This window comes from Protopterus annectens, chromosome 8.part1, assembly GCF_019279795.1.
Source record: "Protopterus annectens isolate FY-2018-M chromosome 8.part1, PAN1.0, whole genome shotgun sequence".
NCBI lineage: Eukaryota > Metazoa > Chordata > Ceratodontiformes > Protopteridae > Protopterus > Protopterus annectens.
In genome coordinates this window covers 527,323,265-527,345,905 of record NC_056742.1, presented here as the reverse complement: position 1 = coordinate 527,345,905, position 22,641 = coordinate 527,323,265, and the positions used below count along the sequence as shown (strand labels likewise).

At 37.3% G+C, this 22,641-nt stretch overlaps 1 protein-coding gene across 3 annotated transcripts in view; it reads left to right on the top strand.

Annotated features, from left to right (window-relative positions):
* DUS2 (dihydrouridine synthase 2) overlaps positions 1–22,641 on the top strand; it is a 1,571,638-nt gene that overhangs the window by 1,178,769 nt on the left and 370,228 nt on the right. For all 3 annotated transcript variants that reach the window (XM_044082049.1, XM_044082046.1, XM_044082048.1), the window contains one exon: positions 4,416–4,537. In XM_044082049.1, coding sequence (XP_043937984.1) covers positions 4,416–4,537 — 122 coding nt within the window. The remainder of the gene's footprint in view (positions 1–4,415; positions 4,538–22,641) is intronic.

Sequence of the window (22,641 nt, the reverse complement as noted above, 5' to 3'; positions counted from 1 at the left end):
TAAACCAGAGAAAAGAAAACACTTTCAACATAAATGCAAAATAAAGAAGGGATTCAGCTGTACAATGGATATACTTTTAATAAAAAACAAAATCACATACATACATATATAAGCCTTTACATGAAAGCAATGCTTTCTCAAGGACTAAGATCACATCACACACAGATTAATTTATACAGAAATATCATGCGACTAATCAAGGATTTAATCTTCTTACTCTGAAAATTAGTTTCAGGCTACAAGTTTTATTCACTCCCAGATATTTAGTAATAAGTAAATAAGGCAATGTAAGTCTATTCTTTGTGTTTTCACACTTTAAGAAATATCATCATTTTTTAGCAACTAAGCAGACTAGTTGTAAAACAAAGAACTTGTAGATTCATAGGAAAATACTAGGCTGACTGCCCTGAAAGGCCATTTTAGGCATAGCCAGTAACTCAAGGTCAGAATCAAACCTTGTACCTTCTGTTTATGAGGTGAAGACCTTGACCATTATGCCAAACCCACATGGTCGTTACCCATCACTAAATGTTTCCCCTAATGCATTAGTAACATTTCCTTTTCTAATGCCATATACATAATGCATGTTTTAAGAATTCAGTGTGGTAACATGGGATTTGTTTGTGGTGTGATTTTAGTACTTGAAAAAGCGTTTTATTGTGAATCCTTGTATAAGCTGTGTAACTGACTTGTCTATTTATTTTATACAGTACCATTTATTTTATAATCACAATTTATATTAATACACGGTAGGAAGCAGCTTACCCCCATGTTTGTGAGTACTAGGTGTAGGATATTTATACCTCTAGCTGGGGAGCTAACTAGTTGCTCCAGGCTGTTTGCATTGGCGAAGTCCAAAAACCTGTGAGCAAGTGAATTATGGGTCATATAGGTCTCCCAGTTTATGGAGGGGTAGTTGAAGTCACCCATAAGTATGGTGTTAGGCTCAATTTTAAGAGATTCCAGTAGGGTTAAGTAGGAGGTGTGGTTTTCCAGACTCATGTTAGAGGATCTGTAGCTAGCAAGGATATGGTAACTGGGTTGCACCCTTGGTTAGTTGGGTGTGAAGCAGCTCAAGTGAGTCATGTTGTTGGAGCAGTCTAGCAGTGTACTTGTCTTTTTTGAACAGTGAGACGCCTCCTCCCATTGTTTTATCCTAAGTTGAGAGGAATCAAAATGTATGAAAGGTATTCTAGCCTTTGATAGCTGGGGTGCTTTCAGTGGCTCTGAATAATTTTTCCATGACTGCACATAATGTCTGCATTCTCCAGGGTAAATAATGCTTCCAGGGAGTGCAGTTTTTTTTTATTTAAACTGCATGCATTGAGCAGCAGTACCTTTGGGTAGTCGTAAGTGATTGATGTTATGTTAGAGGGTTTAACAGATTGACACAGCCTAAAAAGGCACTATGGGGATAGATAAAGCTTTTACCAGTATCTGGAAGCCAAGTGGTGACAACTAAAACCATCACTAGCAAAGCATCATGGTTTGTAGAGCATGTCTCTGCAGGCTGACAGATATTGGATCCCCCTTGTTGTGACACCAGAAATTAAGCCAATTGCTGAAGTCAAGCATTTTTTGCCAGTACTGTGGCATCATCACTGGTGAAGGCAGGATGCTGCTCAAGGCTAGATTCATACTCACCTGGGGCACATTTTCAGAGAGCTCCATCATATCTGTCATCATATAGTGCAGTGAGGTATGTCTTGGGTCATTTACACAGACGTGGACTATGACCATGTCATACTGGTACTTGTAGTTTAAAGACCTAATTGCACGTGTAATCTGGCATATCCTGGCTCCAGTCAAAACAGCTCACTGTGATCCTCTTCTTGTTCAGCCTGGTAAGGAGGACATCAGTATGTCTTACAATGAAATCCCCAATAACTAGAATATTTGGCAATGTGGTGTGTTGCCTTATGGGCTTGGAAACAAGGCTGCTGTGATTTTCAGAGTTACGTGTTGTGTGAGGTGCTGTCTTTGTGTGTGTGTGTGTGTGTGTGTGTGTGTGTGTGTGTGTGTGTGTGTGTGTGCAGGATCACTGAGAGATGCTTTTAGGAGGTCTTGGAGATTTAGGTAGATTATAAGTGAGCACCTCCACATATGTGAGTCTGTGTATTTGTTCTTTATTGTTGGTAGTGAGTGTTGCGGGTGTTACTCTTAACAACCTGGTTTGCATTTTTCATGTGTGCGTGTAAGAGCTTTGCCTCCAATGACATTATGTATCTACATCTCTCATATACTGTGTTTGTCTGTTTTAAAGTTAAATGATTGTCAGTAAACATGGAGCAGTTACTACACCACCTCAGGATGCCCATATCCACCAGGCTAAAAGCAGAGATGACCGGGAAACACCTAGACATTATACCAAATCCTTAGTAGATGGGAAAGAGTAGGGCAGAGTCACTTAAAGGTCTAAGAGAAAGTGTTTAATAGTATACTATAGGGTGACCTGCAGTGGTATTGCCCTCTGCACAAACTGGCAGCTGTGAACAGTGGGAGTCTATGGAAATAATTTTCTGTAGAAGATTTTAAACTGGAGAGGTTTTCTTGTATACAAGGCATGGGTAACCACATTTGCAAGGTTTTATACCAGCAGGATGAAAGACTTTTACTCAGATAAGTGTTTAGGCCAATCACATTTATTTATTTATTTATATTTGTTAACCGGGAGTGTCCGACTGGACGTAGGTCCATTTTCAGCGGAGGCCCGGGGAGAAAAGCTCCACAGTTAAAATAAACAGACAGCAGTTACATTGGATTACAATGTAATGTATCAATCATATAAACCAATCACATAAACACACAGTAAGCCTTCCACCAGCAATTCCCAACTCATATCACTTGAATCAGCCCTCTGCTCCCACCAGAGTGCAGAAAAAACCTCTTAACGTGAAAGAAACAGGTTTTGATCTCAAATGTAGTAATAAATGCTTTACAACAAAAGGCAAAACTTGTACAATATTGGAAATCCCTGGAAATATGTTCACAAACCCTGAGAAATGTTTCTAAATACAGAAATGCCAGCAGGATGAAAGACTTTTACACAGTTAAGGCCTCAGGCCAATCAAATAAACCACACAATAAGCCTTCCACCAGCAGTTCCCAGCTTGGATGAGTTGAATCAACCCTCTGCTCCCACCAGAGTGCAAAAAAAAGAAACCTTAATGTAAAACAAACTGATTTTGAGCTCAAGTGCAGTAACAAATTCTTTACAACAGAAGGAAGAACTCCTGCAGTATCAGAAACCTTGGAAATAAGTTCATAAAACTTGAGAAATGTTCACAAATACAGAGTGTACAAATGTAGGAGAACGTCTACAAACACAGAAAAACTTTGCAAAACTTAGAAATATTTTGGCAAACTCAGAAGAACTTTGGCAAAGTGAGAACAGCTTTTGTAGTATCAGAGGAGGTTAGGAAATATCAGAATACTGTTAAGAGGACCTAAGAGCAGTATAGTAACAAACAAATGGTGTTTCTTTAATAAGTTCAAGCTGAAAAATGTTAATAACTTCAACCAAATTTATAAATGCAGCACAGAAATGTTAAATAGCACTGGGATAGATAGAATAAGTGCAAAAAAAATGTTTATCAGTTTTGTAAGTCCACATATGGTTTTAGACACAGTCCAAGGTCTTGTAGTCATAGGTGTCCAAGCCAGACAAAGGGAAGCTGTGAATAAGGTAGGTAACTAAAGACTGATAGATAATCTACTTCAGTGGTCTTTGAAGACCACCACGTCAGCAGGTATTCTTGCATAGCTGTGAATAAGGTAGGTAACTAAAGACTGCTAGATAATCTACTTCAGTGGTCTTTGAAGACCACCAAGTCAGCAGGTATTCTTGCATAGCTGTGAATAAGGTAGGTAACTAAAGACTGCTAGATAATCTACTTCAGTGGTCTTTGAAGACCACCACGTCAGCAGGTATTCTTGCATAGCTGTGAATAAGGTAGGTAACTAAAGACTGCTAGATAATCTACTTCAGTGGTCTTTGAAGACCACCACGTCAGCAGGTATTCGTGCATAGCTGTGAATAAGGTAGGTAACTAAAGACTGCTAGATAATCTACTTCAGTGTTCTTTGAAGACCACCAAGTCAGCAGGTATTCTTGCATAGCTGTGAATAAGGTAGGTAACTAAAGACTGATTGATAATCTACTTCAGTGGTCTTTGAAGACCACCAAGTCAGCAGGTATTCGTGCATAGCTGTGAATAAGGTAGGTAACTAAAGACTGATAGATAATCTACTTCAGTGGTCTTTGAAGACCACCACGTCAGCAGGTATTCGTGCATACATCTGTACTTAATTCGTGTTACTTGAATTGTTACCTTATTAATATTGCATGAGACTGGTGCTTAGGCTTAACGTGTAAATAAACTTTACTGATAAGTATGCATGTTTTTGTTTTACAGGCAATAAAATATGACAATTACTATTCCAACACAAAGTACTGTTTATGTCAGATGTTACGGGAACAGTTGGAGTCACCGCGGGGGAAGAAGTTACATGCTGCTCAGTCCTCACAAGAAATCTGGTATGAATTATATATTTGTAATTCCAAAGTCGAACTTAACTTGACAGCATTCTGTGGTTTATATCATACTGTAACTGTACGTAGCCAGTAACTTCTTCTGCATGTTAAAAGACTGCATTGTATAGATGGTCCCATTTTCACAATGATAGAACAGCTAATAATTTGGGAAATGTGGGGTGTCACTAATTAAAATGTTCTACCTGCCACTGTTAAATGGAGACTAGGTTTTCAGGCATCTTTTGTCTTCAACTAAAAGCCTTTATGGTCTGGATTCCTTTTTTCCTTCACTGTCATGTTACAGAATTACAAACTGGTGGTTTTGCTGATTTTAAACTTTACTATATTTTTTTAAACCAGAAAAGTGATATTTTGTTATGTCTTTGTTCTTTTACTGCAAAAGTATGTTTTTAATGTCGGTGCTTCTCAGACTTTTTACTTTTTGACACTTGCTGAGGGGGTGGTGATATTTGGGAGGGAACTTGGGCCATTTCAGTTGGATCCTGAAAGGAGTACTGGATTATCTTGCCATAAATGGCTCCCCATCTGTGCACTGAGAGATTGCAAGTAATGTTTTGGAGCTTGTGCTCCACAGTAAAGTAATTTACATGTTTTAATATTTTGTTTCAACTTCAAGAAGAAATACATTAGTATAAAATGTTCATGTATGCTTATACAAGATTATGTTGACCTGCTGTGAGAAGAAACAATGACTAAATCAAAAGGGTCCTGTAAAATAAAATGCAACAAATGAAATGTGTCTCTCAAAACACTGAAAACAATACAGTGACAAGTGGTTAAATGGTTTATTAGAGGATTAATAAGCTTCCATTAGCATTTCCGTCCTAAAATCTGGAGTCTCTGTGTGCTGAAACGATCACAGAAAGTACATTGTACAAGAAGCGTTACTGCTTGCAATCTAATTTACAAAATTAGCCATCATAAATTAGCTTCATGCAGTGCTTGCAAATGAACTTGGTAAGTTTGTAGCAGTGTGTTTGTATCTGGAGCAGCTGTCATTAGTCAGAAAGCTGAATGGCTCCACATATTGCCATTAGAAAATACATTGCCTTATTGCAGAACCCTTTCACAGGTGATTACAGAAATGAACACTGGAATATATTTTACCCAGCTGTATTTATGTTTGTGTCCTGGCTTTGAATATAGAGTATAAAGCCTGAGTTCCACCCTTAGTTTGCATTAGTACAAATAGCAGATGATGGCTGAGCTTTCAGTTTTATTTATTTATTGACATTTGTTAACCGGGAAAGTCCACTGGGCCCAACAACACACTTATGTGAAATATCAGTGCCAAATGCATTAGTAGTGAAAACGATTTTTCTTATGCCCTGTGTACCTTCCTTAATCACTTCCAAGTCTGTGCAGATATGAGATGGCTACCTCATTCATATCCAGTTCTTTTTGCCAACACCTAAACATCTTTTTTGCCGAATGTTGTAGTTGTATCTAGCTGCGAGGGTGTCATTGCGTAATTAAAACCAGTGAGCTAAGGCTACATGTGTGTGTGAAGACTCCATTCGACGAACTGAGCATTCAAACATATGCGGGTTTGCTGTCTATCATGTCGAAGCAAAAAACGCTGTTTAGTTTCTTCACAAAATTCCCCTCTCTTGTCAGCAGTAAACCCAAAGGTAGTAACTCGCCAACTGAAAGAGATTTGCCGTCAGCCGTAAAGAACACTAATACTTCTCCTGAAGAGGAGGCAACTCAAGTCCTTGTCAAGAAGGACCCCAGCAAAACGTACTGCAGCTTCAGATAAAGGAATTAAGAAATTTGTGCAAAAGGCAAAGCCTCTTGCATCTAGGTAAATACCTTATTCTTAGCGGGTGCAGAAAAATCAAGCCTGCAGTTGTTTTTGTAACTTTAAAAGCAGCTTAACAAAGAATCCAAATAGGACTGAGCAAGTTTAATTCTAGGCTTCCGTAACTCAAGCTTTGATTTTTTTTTTTTTTATGAACAATTGGGTTGGGATTGGGTCTACAGCTTAATGTCATCGCTCTTTTTCTAAATTGTGAACATTTTAATTGAGGATTATTATAAGAAGTGCCTCTGTTATGCTTGAAGTCTTTGCAAAAAGGCCCTGGAGCAGCTACATTTCCAGCTTTTACACCATTTCTGCAAACTCAACAATATAACCATCAACAGGATATACTGGAAGTTAGAAAGGACGCAACTCGTACGAGTTATATGCTTTATTCCACTTGAGAGACATATAACGCAATGTAAACAATAAGGTTAAGCGCTTTCAACTGAACAAACTCAGTCTTCATCAGAACAATACATCCATATGTACACAGAGTATATATAGTAACTGTTGCTTGTTAGTTTCAAAAATTGCGCCAAAACTTTTAAAGTGACAGTACAAGAATCCCTATAAACACCATATAAAAATCGCTAACTGAACTTCATATTTATACTGAATAAAATCACATTACTAACATCAGTAAATAACCAAATGAATAATGATTAATAAAAATACTGTATAAAAATATGATGTGAAAATACTGTATAAAAATATAAATATTGAAAAATATGAATAATTGAACAATGCTGCCTACTATATATATAATAAAACCTGCCAATAAATATGATGTACTTGACAAATACTAATTAAACATCTCCTAAAATAAATTGGTGAATGCTTTAAAAATTCATGATAAAACTATATATATATATATATATATATATATATATATATATACATGAATAAGTAAACGTATAATATATACATTGTGTGCAAAATCAACCTAACATAGGAAAACACTCCTTCATTCTACTTCAAGGAACGGTTTAATACTGATATAGTCATTGAGACCGGGATATCTAGTGGCATCAGTTCTAATCTGCCATATACTTTCTTTTAATGCCAATTGTGCTTTCCAATTGCCAGTATAAGTAGCTTGGTTGATTTGATCTATAATACTGAACAAAAAACTATGTTGGTCCCCTTTATCCACAATATGTCTATATAGGGCATTATTTTTATCCTTCTTACGTATTTTATAAAGATGTTCATAAATACGTTTCTTTAACGTCCTTTCCATCTTCCCTATATAGAATGTGGTACAAACAATGCATTTGGCAATGTATATAATTTGCTTACTATTACAGTTTCCACCTAAGCATCTGATTTCAGTATGGTTAATATCACTTAGCATGAATTTGTCAATAGTATTGATGTGTGAACATTGGTGGCAAGACCCACATTTACTACTTGCTTTGGTACATTTAATAAAATTGCTCTTTTTCTTATCTGTGTGTTCTAACATCCTTTTTAGATTAGGTGCCACCTTATACACAATAACTGGTTGTTTACCTAGTGTCAATCCCAGGTTGTTAGATGAAATAACATCCCAATGCCTAAATAATATTTCTTTAATATAGTGTACATAAGGAGAGTATGTTAAAATACATACTCTGTTGAAATTGTTTTCCTTGCCTTGACTAGGATCACCTACTGACTCTTGGACACCTAACAATGGTTTGTATCGATGTCCCCATTGTGAGGAAACATATTGAGTGATATCATTAAGTAGTTTATCTGGATAGCCTCTAATCTTAAACATAGAATATAACATCTTGATGTCTTCTTCCATAACTTCCTTAGTTGAAGACATCCTTGCTATCCTTATACATTGTCCTTTGACTACATTTTTGAACATAAAAGGTGGATGATTACTATTATATTGTATATAGTCATTAGAGAAAGTAGGTTTCCTATAGATTTGTGATGCACACCCTGTATCCGTATTGCTTATATATGTGTCAAGGTATGCTATTGCTTTTTTATTGTAACTTTAAGTAAATTTTAAAAAATCTGTTGTATTATTGAGGAATGTAATAAATTCATCTATCATCTCTTCAGAGCCCTTCCATATAGCAAACAAATCGTCCAGATATCTAGCATAGAATACAACATGATTGTAATATGAACTCTTGAATAAAAATTAATTTTCCCATTCTAACATGACCATATTTGTGAAAATTGGTGCACAAGAAGCCCCCATGGCGACACCCGTTTTCTGCCTAAAGAACTCTCCTTGAAAGGTAATATAATTATAATCAAAAACAAGAGACATCATTTCTGTTAATACACATATTTTGTCCCAACTGTATCCTGAATATTTTTTGAGACTGTTGGTAAAAAATCTAATCCTGTCTCTTTAGGTATACATGTATAGAGATCGACTACATCTATGGTAATAAAAAAGTAGTCTTGGCTCCATTTATCTACAGTAAGGTTATTCAAAAAACTCCAAGAGTCCTTCATAATATGGGGTACGGCTTTATATATATGTTTGGTCCATGTATCAATAAGTACACCAGTGTTATATGTTTTAGATTTAGATCCGGAAACGATTGGTCTATATGGTGGATCCTCCATGGACTTGTGTATTTTAGGTATACCTACTATTTTAGCTAATATGGGGTAATCAGTTTTAAGAAATGTATATATCTCGTTACTTATTCTATTATCAATTTAATATTCTTCCAGAATAAGGTCTATTCTTTTATACCCTATATTAAGTTCATTCAAGGAAATAACTTCATAATTTCCTGAATCATACAACAAATTATGAATTTTATTATTGTAATCCAAAGTATAACTAATTACTATTCCGCCCCCTTTATCAGGTTTCATAATGCGGATTTCCTTATTCTGTATAATATTATTTAAACACTTCCTTTCCTTCCATGTTAAATTATCACAGTAACTATAATTTCGACCTATATTTCTATGTATATCATGATTTAACCAATATATATCTTTGTTCACCATCCGTTCATAATTGCTTATTTGTTGATTACTGACTGATATATATGTACTTTTTTTCTTCAACTTAACAAATTGATTGACGTTTTCATTGTCTTGTAGAGAATCAAATTGTACAGCCAAATTAAGTCTCCTACAGTACAACTTGATCTCTTTAATAGTATCCACTAAATTGATCCCTACAGTACGTATAAACTCCATGCCTTTACTCATTAAATGGAAAACTTCTTGTTCTATAACCATATCAGTATAGTTATATACATTAAGTCCATTATGAGTAGTGACTATCTGTTGTGCATTTTATGTATGATCGTTATGAATAATGTTATCTTCATGTGAGCGCTGAATAAGCTGGTTGTTTAGCTTGCTGATATCCTTCCTAGTATCTTCTGTGATAAAAATGTTGTCATTGTCACAAAGTGTGGTATCACTACTATTGAAATTCTGATCACAACTAGAATGAAGTGTGTGAGTAGGGATCAAAGTGAGTCAAATGTAATATTTTCATCAGTATCTGGTTATTTCATACTCACCAGATATACTTTCATACATTTCTTTTGGTTTGATTGCTATTTACACACACACACACACACACACACACACACACACACACACACATATATATATATATATATATATATATATACATGCAGAGCAGAATTGCTGCTTGCAAATTTTCAGTTTGGAGCAACCTTATTTGTGAATGTTTAGCTGAATTGCTGTATGCATATTGCTAATTTAGAGTAATATTTTTGTTGTTTCATATAATTTATGTTTTTTTTCATTGGCTCTATATAATACCCATGGTGAGCAGAATTGCTACATGGTATGTGCTTTTTATAATTTTTATTTTTGATTGCTGTAAACTAATTCTGAAAATAAAACACATGCTAAGCAGAACTGCTGCATGGACAAATGTTGATTACTTTTGCTAGGACATACTGAGATCAGGTGTTCTATCATTGCTATAGTTTTTATATTTTCTCTACATTTTTCAATACATCTGTGGTATGTTTATTTATATTTATGTATATATAGATCATAAGGTAACACTGGGCTGGTTTCTTTTTGGTTTATGGAAGACTTTGTTGACCAGTTACCAACTATATTTAATGCAGCTAAGGCAAAGGGTAACTGGTAAAGACAGTAGCTATAGTAAAGGATTTTAGCTAAATACTTTTAATTGGTAAAAATACATATTACTTACTTTTGACTATACTATTGCTACTAATTACACCCTTTTACCCACCACTACACCTCTATCATCACATACCCTAGTACTCAAACATAAATCAGAGACAGCATGCATATCACACTAACATCTCTCTCACTATTCCTCACAACACTAGCCTACATCACATCCATACATACTATTTTATTTATTTTATTTTATTTTACATTTGTTGACCAGGCTAGTCCAGCTGGATCAATGTCCATTTTCAGTGGAGGCCCGGGGAGAAAAGCTCCACAGATTAAAGCAAGGTTATAGAAATACATGTACAATAAACACTTATGGTACAGGCAATGTGCAAAAATACAAAGATATTAGTCCAGGTCAGGTAATACAAATCTAAGAAAAAACAAATAATACCAACTATGTAGTAAGTAAGGCATTGATTACTTTCAGTACAAAATATGGGAGGGAGGGAGTACTACATAGTTCAAAATTTAATACATATTTATAAAAACATTAATTGTAACAAAAATCTTTTTTTTTTTTTTTTTTTTTTTTATGAGAACAGTAGTAACAATAGAATCATTAAGTCATTTGTGATCAGAGAGAAAGATTGCAGTGTTGAATAAAGAAATATGATAGTAGAAAGATGAAAGTAGGTTAGTCAGGATTGGTACAAGAGCAGAGCCAGAAATTGCTCAGATGTAAAAGAAGTTGTTTCTTAAAGAGAGGAAAAGTGGCTAGAGAGGAGATATGTGAGGGAAGGTTATTCCATATTCTGCCAACTGAGTTGGAGAAAAGGCAGTTCCCTGCACAATTTGTAATTCTAGTAGTGTTAACTTGTAGCTTTTCGGAGGAGCGTAGTTGTTTCAGGTTATTACAGGGAGTCAAGAGGTTGCTAAGAGCTGGTGTTTTTGTTGGTTGATATAGAATTTTGTGTGCTATTAAGAGTTGTTGATAGATAAGCTTGTTAGGAAGTTCCAGCCAATGTAATTGTTTTAAGTTTAGAGAGTGGTGAGTTCTATATTGAGATGCAGTGGCAAATCGAGCTATGTTGTGGTAAGATGTAGTCAGTTTCCTAAGGTTACCTTTAGAGAGATTAGTGTAAATAGAGGAAGCATACAGAAGGGTAGAGATAAGATGTGATTGTGCTAAGGTGGTCCGTGCTTCGGGTGTAAGGAAGGGTTTGATTCTGTACAGTGAACCAATCTTTTTATTAACTGCTTTTATTGTGTTATTGATGTGATGATCATAGCTAAGATTATTATCAATAGTAACACCAAGCAGTTTTGTAGTAGAGTCGGGGGAAATGTGGGAATTATCACTTGCAGTAATAGTGACGTTTAGTTTAGTAGATTTGTGTGTAGGTGAAAAAAGTAATAGTTTAGTTTTCTTGGGGTTGAGGAGAAGACATCTTTTTGAGAACCATTGTTCAACGGTTGAAAAGGTTGATTGTGTAAGAGACTGGAGTTCTATTTGAGAGGAAGCTGTACAAATTATGGTAGAATCATCTGCATATTGTATACAGGTAGTGTTTTGGACAGATGATTGGAGATCATTAATAAAGATAGAAAATAAAAGTGGACCTAGTATAGATCCTTGAGGTACTCCTAAAGAGATAGGTAGTAGAGCAGATAGAGAATTTTTCCAGAGTACTGCTTGTTGTCGGTTTTCAAGATAGGATGAAAACCAGGTTAAGGAAGAGTAATCCAAGGCAAGGGATTTAAGTATGTGTAGAAGAAGTGTATGGTTTACCATATTGAAGGCTTTTGATAGGTCTAGGAAAAGAGAAGAGGTTAGTTTGTTGTTGTTACGGTTACAGTTGATAGTGTTGGTAAAAGAAAGTAGTGCAGTGGTAGTACTATGTGAAGATCTGAATCCATATTGAGTGTTAGCTAGTAGGTTGTTAAGGAGGAGATGGTTAAGTAGTTGTTTGTGTATACATTTTTCCATGATTTTAGCTAGAGGAGATAATAGTGCTGTAGGGCGAAAGTTAGAAAGGTCAGTAGATTTACCTCCTTTATGTAAGAGTATGATGTATGATATCTTCCAGATTGCTGGGAAAGTACTTTCTTTTATGGATCTGTTTATTAGGATAGAGACAGGGTAGGCAATAGCTTTAGCTGCTATTTGCAGGAATTCAGCAGGAAGCTTATCTGCTGAGGGCGTAGTGGGTTTAAGTTTTTGTAAAAGAGATTGTATATAGGAGGTGGATATGGGTTGTAGTTGAAGGGGAGGAAGAGAGTCATTGAAGCTACTTAAGAGCAGTTGAGAAGTGTCAGGAGATAGGTGGTTAGCTAGAATTTGGAAGTAGTAAAGAAAGTATTGAAGTTATTGGCTATTAAATAGGGATCTTCAGGGTCTGAGTCCTGTGGGTTGGGTGTAACTAATTTACCTGGGGTAATTAGATTGTTAATAGAAGACCAGAACTTTTTTGGTTCTTTTTTGGTGGATTGCTGAAGTTCAAAGTAAAAATTCTTTTTATCTGAGAGGATGGCTTTTTTGGTACTGTTTCTGAGCTCTCTAAGGTTTGATGATCTGTTGGGTTTCTAGAGGAACGCCATTTATTCCAAGATTTATTTCTGAGTGTAATTTTATGCTTAGTATTAGAGGTTAGCCAGGGTGCTGTCTTAGTCTTTGTTCTAATAGTGCGACTTGGGGCATGTTGATTTAGGATTGCAAGGAATGCTGAATTGAAGTGTTCAACAGCCTTGTTGAGTGTGAGGTGTTTTAGAGGGGTCCAGTTGTATTGTGAAAGTTTTGTTTGAAACTGTTCGGTATTAAATTGTTTTTTGGAGTATAGTGTTCTGTGAGTGGTAGGAAAGTTTAGGTTAGTTTTAGCTCTAATGATGTAGGTGAGGGAGTGATCGCTAAGGTCATCTGGAAGGATGCCAGTTTGGTAGGTTTGCAGGGGGGAGTTAGTAAGGATCCAGTCTAAGATGGTTTCTTTTTTGCTTTTTTTATTGATTCTGGTGGGACTATTAATGAGTTGTTTGAAACCATAAAGGTTTATATGGGAAGTAGGGTTAGTATTGCTACATGATTTCCAATCAATGTTAAAGTCCTCAAGAAATAGTGTTTCTTGAGGGAGTTTATTAGAGAGTTGTTCTAGAATTTGTTCTAAGGTGGGGATATTATTTCCTGGGGGGAGATATGCACAAATGACGTTTATTGCTTTAGTAGTGTTGATTTGTATTTTGGAGCAAAATTTCGGCATTGTTGCTTTGGGTAAGGGTAAGGTCAAGAAGAGTAAGCTTTAGGTTTGTTTTATATATAATTGCTACTCCCCCACCCTTCCTGGTGGTGCGATCAAGTCTAACAATGTTATAACCAGGTGGGGTAATTTCAATGTCTTTAATTGAAGGCTTTAGCCAGGTTTCTGATAAGCATAAGATATCAAAGTTGTGTGTTTCTAGTAGGGCATGGAGTTGACTAATTTTGTTACAGATGCTACGTATATTGAGATGGGCCAAGGATAGTAGGTTAGCGGGTTTAGAGGATGGGAGAGAGAAGGGTTTGGTATGGTTTCTATGTGTTTTGGTTTTATTATCTTGTGGGCCTGGGTTGGGGTGTATGTCGCCATCTTGTAGTAGAAGGAGTAATGTAAAATATTTTTCTAGTCTAAGTTTTTGGAAAGCGTCGAATATTTTCTTTGTTTTAGATTTTAGTAGTTTGCAGTGTAGTAGCCTATCGTATTTGGCAAGAAGGTACATGGATTGTGAGGAGGTATGTAAGAAGGATGGGGATAGGGATGTTACAGGTGTACAGGTGTGTTTCGAGGGAAGTGAGAGAGAAACAGTTAGGGAGTGTTCATAGGAGGTTAGGAAGTAAGTAGTAATAAGAGAGGAAAATAGTAAAAAGGAGATAGGTATTTTCAGTTGTGACTGGAGGATAGTTGTAGTCATGGTAATGTAGTTGCAGGTTTGCTTAGAAGTAGGGGTGGGCGTGGTCTAGATTAGTTTGCTTAGAACTAGGGGTGGGAGTGGTCTAGATTAGCTTTGTATGTTTGGTGTGAGTAAGTAGGGGGTGTAGTAACTGGAGGAATAAATGTAGTAGCCCTAGGGGTGGGTGGGATATGGGGGGTAGGGTGGGGAGCGGAGCGGGGCCAGACAAGAGAGCAGAAGAAGGCTGAAGACAATCAGTGAGGAGGAAGACTCTGTAGGTAGGTCTAAAGGTAGGAGAAAGTAGACAATAATAGGAGGCTAAAAGGAAGAAATTCAGGAGGAAACTGGAGAAGACAATAATAAGGATGTCTTTGGACAGTAAGAGGTAATATATAGGTGAACCCAAGAAAAAACTGGGAACAGAGTTAATGGGGGCAAGGATACAGAGGTGGGTTAGAAAAGACAGTGTGGAAAGTTAGTGAATCTGAAAGTTAAAGTACTGGGACGCCACCTAGTGGTCAGCAAGTATATAACAGGGGAGAGGTAACCTGCTAGGGTAGAAGGTCTAGGAGGGAATATGGATAGAGTATTAAGGGTAAGTGGGTAATATACAGAAAGAAGGGAGAACTGGGGGGGTATCTGGCTGCTGGATAGGCTACCTGAGAATCTACTAAAGTGTTAACATTGATATGTCAGTTACAGTATCAATACGTACATTCAAAGCCTTTCCCAAGGAAAGGTATCACTTGTAGTTGTAGGGTAAATGTCCTAGTTTGCACTAATGTTCAAAAGGACCTGGCGGGTGTTATTCAGGTGTTTGGTGGAGAAACAAGCTGGAACACAGTGCTGGTAGGATATAAAGAGAGAGAAAAGAAGTAAGTCACAGTGTAAGTACTTTAGAGAGTAGGGGTAGGTATAATGCAGTCACAGATGCTAAAGCAAATACAGTAATCAGTATGTTACAACTCAGCCTAACATTCATCACTCTGTATAATATCAGAAGTTATTAAAAGTCAAGGCAGTAATAACATTGTAAGCAATAACACATTACAAGCTAAGAGAGCATCGCAAGGATATTATTAGCATTAGCGTCACAGGTGGAACAGTTTCAAGTAGAAGCAAATTAACCTAAAGAATGTGTAGTGATAGCGACTAGGTACATCCACTACAAGCCATAAGTACAACGCATTAAAAGCATCAGCGTTTGGGACAAAAACTGAGGCAGTGTGCAAGTTAATTGCAGTAGTTAACAGTTTAAACGCTAGACAAGCCCAAAACCATAGGATTTCTTTCTCGTAGCATCCAAATATAGCTATTGCATGTCACGTGTACAGCGCTCAGCTAGTGGCAGAGTTTGGATCTAAAGAAAAGCTGTGTATCCTTAAATTGTAGTTATTAACAGTTTAAAACACTACGTGAAGCCCCAAAACAGTAGAAAATATAATCATAGCATTTGTTACATCCATTACAAGCCCCGAGCACAGCGCTCAGATAGTGGGAGCATTTGGAACTACAAACTAGAGCTGTGTATCATGAAATGATAGTAAATAAAAGTTTAAACGGCAAAATAAGCACAAAACAGTAAGTTAAATATAATCGTAGCATATGTAACAACTATTACAAGCCATGTGTACAGCGTTTCAATAGTGGTAATAATTGCATCAGGAAACTGAGCTTAAAATACCAATGACGTGCACTAAATATCACTAGACAGCACTACATTCCACGCAACACATATTTCCACATCTACTAAAACACACACAAACTTTTCCATCTCCTTTACAGTATTTGATGATACCACAATACTATATGTACACAAGGCCTACTTACCAAGATGCAATACTAGAAAAACAACACCTAAATCCAGCATAGAACTAACTCACACAATCAAACACATTATATCTATCACAAAAGACTTCTTCTCTCAGGAGATATACAACTAAACCCAGGTCCGCTCAAAGCTATACTCAAATCTAAACAGATATCTGATCTATTAATTCTTAATATCAACACAAGGAGTATATCTAAAATACTACCTGACCTGCATGCATTCATAACTCACTACACTCCTCACATACTGACCATAACAGAAACATGGTTAAAACCCAGTACCCAAAATGAAGAGATCCTCCCTCCAGATTATAATATATTAAGACTGGGCAGAGTGGGTAGAAAAGGAGGTGGAGTTGCAATTCTCTTTAAAAACACGCTAAACCTTAAATCTCTTCAAACCCCTGTACCTAAATTGAATAATGCCAAAACCCTTGCTTCTGTCCTGTATATTAACAAAAAAAAATTACATTCTCTGCTATTACATCCCTCCAGGAAATACTTCTCCTATAACTGAGGAAATCCTGCAATGGACTAGAGATAATCTCCCACATGAAACAGTCCTACTAGGCGACCTGAATACTGACTGGTTGGCCTGCAGTTCCAACAGCCCCACTAACCACATCAATCTCTATAGATTCTCTCAGCTTATTCAAGAACCCAGGAGAGTAGACAAAAAATCCCAAAAAGAATCCATCCTTGACTGGACACTGGTTAATAGCCCTAAGCAAAACTACCAGATAGGCTGTCTACCAGATGATCTTAGTGACCACACCCCTACATCCCTACTGCTCAAACGTACAAACATACCCAAGCCTATAACTTAGACAAATCTGAAGTGACCGCAACCTAAACCGCAGGATCTAAACACTATTCTAAAACAATGTAACTGGGAGTCACTACTTTCCCTTGGTTTAGACTAGGCAGTTGACTACTTTAATAGTACCTTAACACATGTCCTTAACAGAGTCGCCCCCATCAAGAAAATTAGAGTTGACGAACTATGCACCATGGCTAAGTAGGGACACAAGAGCCCTACTAAAGTCCAGAGGTAAGGCCTAGAAAATCTGGAAGAGTGATAACACCATCCAAGCCAAACAAAACTACCAACAGCTTAGAAATCAGGCCAAAATACAAACTAAACTTGATAAACAGAACTGCTTTCTTACTGTCCAAACAAAAGACTCAAAAAATCCTCAAAAGTTTTGGCAAGCTATCAACTCCCTACTTAAGCCAGGCAAAACTTCTACTCCAACTCCCAACTCCACCAATAACAATATGGACATAGCCTCTCAATTTAACCACCACTTTGCAGAATCTGTAATGGCACTATCCAGCCAGTTGTCTGAAAACAACCCTCCACAGACCCCAGATATTTGTGTAGATAACATTCCCCTCTTACTCTCTCACCTGTTCCCACCTCCAAAATTAAAAATACTTCTGAAATTAAAACCTGCCACACTTACAGCTGATAGTCTACCTGCCAACTTCCTAAAACTAGCCACAGAATCCTTATCCTACCCCGTTTCCATCCTCATAAACTGCTCCATAAAAGAATCATACATCCCTCAACTGTGGAAAGTGTCTTACATTATTCCTCTTCAAGAAGGCAGTGACTGCTATGACTTCTCTAATTACAGTTCTATAGCTATTCTGTCTCCCCTCTCCAAGCTGCTAGAGAAATGTATTCACTCTCAAGTCATGCATTTCCTGAACACACACAAACTCCTCTCCACCACACAACACAGTACAACTACCGCTCTTCTCTCATTTACCAATCTAGTAAACCAACACAGAAATGACTATAACTATACAACTGATGTATTTTTGTATCTAGCGTTTCTAGCTAAAGCATTTCATAGGTAGGTACTAGGCTATTGGCCCAAGGACCTACGTAAGCCTAGCCAACAAGGTTCCCTGGCTTACGCCATCCAAGAAAGTTATTTTCCTGTACCACTATCGAGCAGAGACACAGAAGTGATCCCCGGGGTGTATTTCCTATTTCCCATCCACTCATCAAGATTTTTCTTGAAGAGTGCTAATGAAGAACTTTGCTTGACATAGATGGGTAGCCTATTCCAGAGTATGGGAAGTCTCTGGGACAGGAAGCTATCCCTCCAGCATGTCCTGTTTATTGTGGTGACAAAGTTTAGGTCCCTAGAGCATGTAGCTTGGAGGGATTGGGATTTCTTTAGGTGTAGCATGTCCAACAGCTCTGGGTTTGACATAGCTTTATATGTTAGGCAGAGATCACCTCGGAGTAGGCGATATGCTACGGAGTAAAGCTGGAGTTTTTTAAGGCGGCCAGTGTAGGGCATTTGTTTGAGGCTAGTAATCCTCTTTGTGAGGTACTTCTGTGGCCTTTCCAGCTGCTGCAGATGTCTTGTGAGGTACATTCCAAAAGTGGGGTTGCACTCTATAATGGGTCTAATGAGTGTCGAGCAGAGGGGAACAATGACTTCTTTTTTCCTGGATGAGAACCCTTTTATGATGAGGTGTGCCACGTAGAAGGACTTCCTGACTACTGTGGCGATGTGACTATCAAAGGAGAGACTAATGTCCACCTGGGTCCCAAGGTCTCTTATCACACATTCGGTGTTAAGTAGATTGCTGCCTATGTGGTAGTTCATGGGTACAGAGTTTTTACCAAATTTGATATGGTCTCTCACTCCCTACTATTAGATTCGCTAGCATCCCTATCCTTTGCCCCTTCTACTATTGCCTGGTTCCAGAACTATCTAGCTGATAGTGCCCCTTGCCAATGGACAAATTGTTGTCTATCTCCTCTACTTCAGCTTTCATAGGCGTACCACAAGGTTCAGTACTGGGCCCACTTCTCTCTTCTGTCTACACTACCAATCTACATACCTCCACCCAGCATGCCGCACTCATAGAGTATGCAAATGATTCGACTTTAATCTGCTCAGCCCCCTGTCTTTTCATTCTCCAACAACAGACCCAGGAATCCTTTAGCTCTGTGGAAAGTTGGATCACAAAAATCCAACTCATCCTTAACCCTAATAAAACTAAATTGCTTTTATTTACCCCCAACAAATCAAAATCTACTCCTCTTTCCTTTTCTATTACTTCCAAAAAATGGTGCTGTCATTTCTCCTTCTGCCCACACCAAACTCCTCGGTGTTGAGATTGACAAAAACCTTCTCTTTGATGTCCATATCTCTTAAACCATCAAAAAGGTTCACAAAAAAATGGGTTCACTATACAGACACAAAAACTTCCTCTCAGATGAAGCACGATCACCCTAGCCCAAACTCACCTTTTGTCCACACTAATGTATGCAGCACCAATTCTAACCCATATCAGAAAACTTGACCTTGACAAATTGAGTCATGCTGTAATAATATTGCCAAATTTACTAACAACACCACCTTCACATCCCATCATTGTCTAGCTCTGTGGGACTTAAAATGGTTAGAATTTCCTCAACTACTAAATTACCACCAACTGGTTATTGCCTATAACATTCTGAAGTATCCTGATAAAACCCCATCACTAAGTCAACTACTTACCTACTATGTAACAAATCGCACACTCCACTCTAGTGACAAATCACTTATATGCATCTCTAGGGCTAACAGCACTGCTAGCAAAGCAGTATTCTCCCACACCATTGCTAGAAACTGGAACAACCTACCCCCTTCACTGACCTCCATCACCACCCCCTCACACTTCAAAAACTTTCTAAAATCACATCTCATAAGCACCTGGCTTTGTCATTGCATAACCTAAAATCACTGCTTTCGCTCTGTGGAAAGTTGAAAGGACTTATTACTTGCCTACTGAAAATGCTACAGTTTTTCTTTTTTATATCCAACAATTTTTATCTCTTTAATACAGCTACTTCATTTTAACATGATGTATGTAATGACTCTCAATGCTAAAATGTATTTTGACTTTTTAACTGCTGAGTTGTATCCTGTTTTACATTTCTGTCTTATTAGCTGGATTTTGCTGTTACAATGTGTTATTATCAGTTTTTACTACTATGTATTAAATTCTAGTATTTCTGTTAATGTATGTGGAGCTTTTCGCCCCAGGCCTCCGCTGTAAATGCATCCAGTCCAGTCAGACTATCCTGGTTAAAAAATGTAAAATAAAATAAATAAATAAAGATATAACACCAAGCAGAATCTCAATCCTATAATAATTTCAAAAGCAGTCACTAATGGGCTACTAATGGGGAATATTGTGATGTAAAGCAATCAGTAATGGGGAATATTGTGATGTAAAGCAATCACTAATGGGCTACTAATGGGGAATATTGTGATGTAAAGCAGTCACTAATGGGCTACTAATGGGGAATATTGTGATGTAAAGCAATCACTAATGGGGAAAATTGTGATGTAAAGCAGTCAGTAATGGGCTACTAATGGTAAATATTGTGATGTGAAGCAAACACTAATGGGGAATATTGTGATGTAAAGCAGTCACTAATGGGCTACTAATGGGGAATATTGTGACGTAAAGCAGTCATTAATGGGGAATATTGTGATGTAAAGCAATCACTAATGGGCTACTAATCGTGAATATTGTGATTTAAAGCAATCACTAATGGACTACTAATGGGGAATATTGTGATGTAAAGCAGTCACTAATGGGGAATATTGTGATGTAAAGCAGTCACTAATGGGCTACTAATGGGGAATATTGTGATGTAAAGCAGTAACTAATGGGGAATATTGTGATGTAAAGCAGTCACTAATGGGCTACTAATGGGGAATATTGTGATGTAAAGCAATCACTAATGGGCTGTTAATGGGGAATGTTGTGATGTAAAGCAATTACTAATGGGTTACTAATGGGGAATATTGTGATGTAAAGTAGTCACTAATGGGGAATATTCTGATGTAAAGCAATCACTAATGGGCTGTTAATGGGGAATATCATGATGTAAAGCAATCACTAATAGGCTACTAATGGGGAATATTGTGATGTAAAGCAATCACTAATGGGATACTAATCTGGAATATTGTGATGTAAAGCAATCACTAATGGGGAATATTGTGATGTAAAGCAATCACTACTGGGGAATATTGTGATGTAAAGCAGTCACTAATGGGGAATATTGTGATGTAAAGCAATGACTAATGGACTACTAATGGGGAATATTGTGATGTAAAGCAATCACTAATGGGGAATATTGTGATGTAAAGCAATCACTAATGAGCTACTAATGGGGAATATTGTGAAGTAAAGCAATCACTAATAAGGAATATTGTGATGTAAGCAATCACTAATGGGGAATATGGTGATGTAAAGCAATCACTAATGGGCTACTAATAGGGAATATTATAGCAATAACCCACGCCTGGGTGTGGGTAATGCAGGATTTACCCACGGTTGGCAACCATGGGTAAATCCCGCATTACCCACACCCAGGCGTGGGTTATTGCTATTATACTATGACATTATTTAAGAAAAGAAACAATTACTTTTCTTAAATAATGGCATTGTATAATGCCTCTTTGCTGCCCTTCTGCAGCTGTCTGGCATCCGTGGCAGTTCTGATGTACTGCGCATGCCTACGCAGTACATCAGAGCTGTAGGCAAAAGCAACGGAGAAAGCAAAATCTCCGTTGCTTATTAATGTTTCGCTATGTTAAATGGGTTTAACATAGCGAGACACCTTTAAAATAAGCAACGGAGGTGTCCGTTGCTTATTTTAAAGCTGTCTCGCTATGTTAAACCCATTTAACATAGCGAAACAGTAAAAAGCAACAGAGATCTCCGTTGCTTATTTTAAAGCTGTCTCGCTATGTTAAACCCATTTAACATAGCGAGACAGGTTTAAAAAAACAGCAACGGAGAAAGCAAGATCTCCGTTGCTTTTTACACACTGTGTCACTATGTTAAAGGAGTTTAACATAACGAGACAGCTTTAAAAAAAGCAACGGAGATCTCCGTTGCTTTTTCTAAACCTGTGTCGCTATGTTAAACTCTTTTAACATAGCGAGACAGTGTTTTAAAAAAAAGACTTATACTAATGGAAAAAGTCCAGGCGACCGGACCTTTTTCCATTAGTATAAGTCGATGATAACGCACGCTGGCCAATCAGCGTGCACGTTTTGGAATATTAATGGGGGGTCATGGTATAATGTGATGTAAAGCAATCACTAATGGGGAATATTGTGATGCAAATCCGTTACTAACAAGCTACTAATGGGGAATATTGTGATGTAAAGCAAACACTAATGGGGAATATTGTGATGTAAAGCAGTCACTATTGGGCTACTAATGGGGAATATCGTGATGCAAAGCAATCACTAATGGGGAATATTGTGATGTAAAGCAATCACTATTGGGCTTCTAATGGGGAATGTTGTGATGAAAAGCAATCACTAACGGAATAGTGTGATGTAAAGCAGTCACTAATGGGCTACTAATGGAGAAAGAATATGGGGGT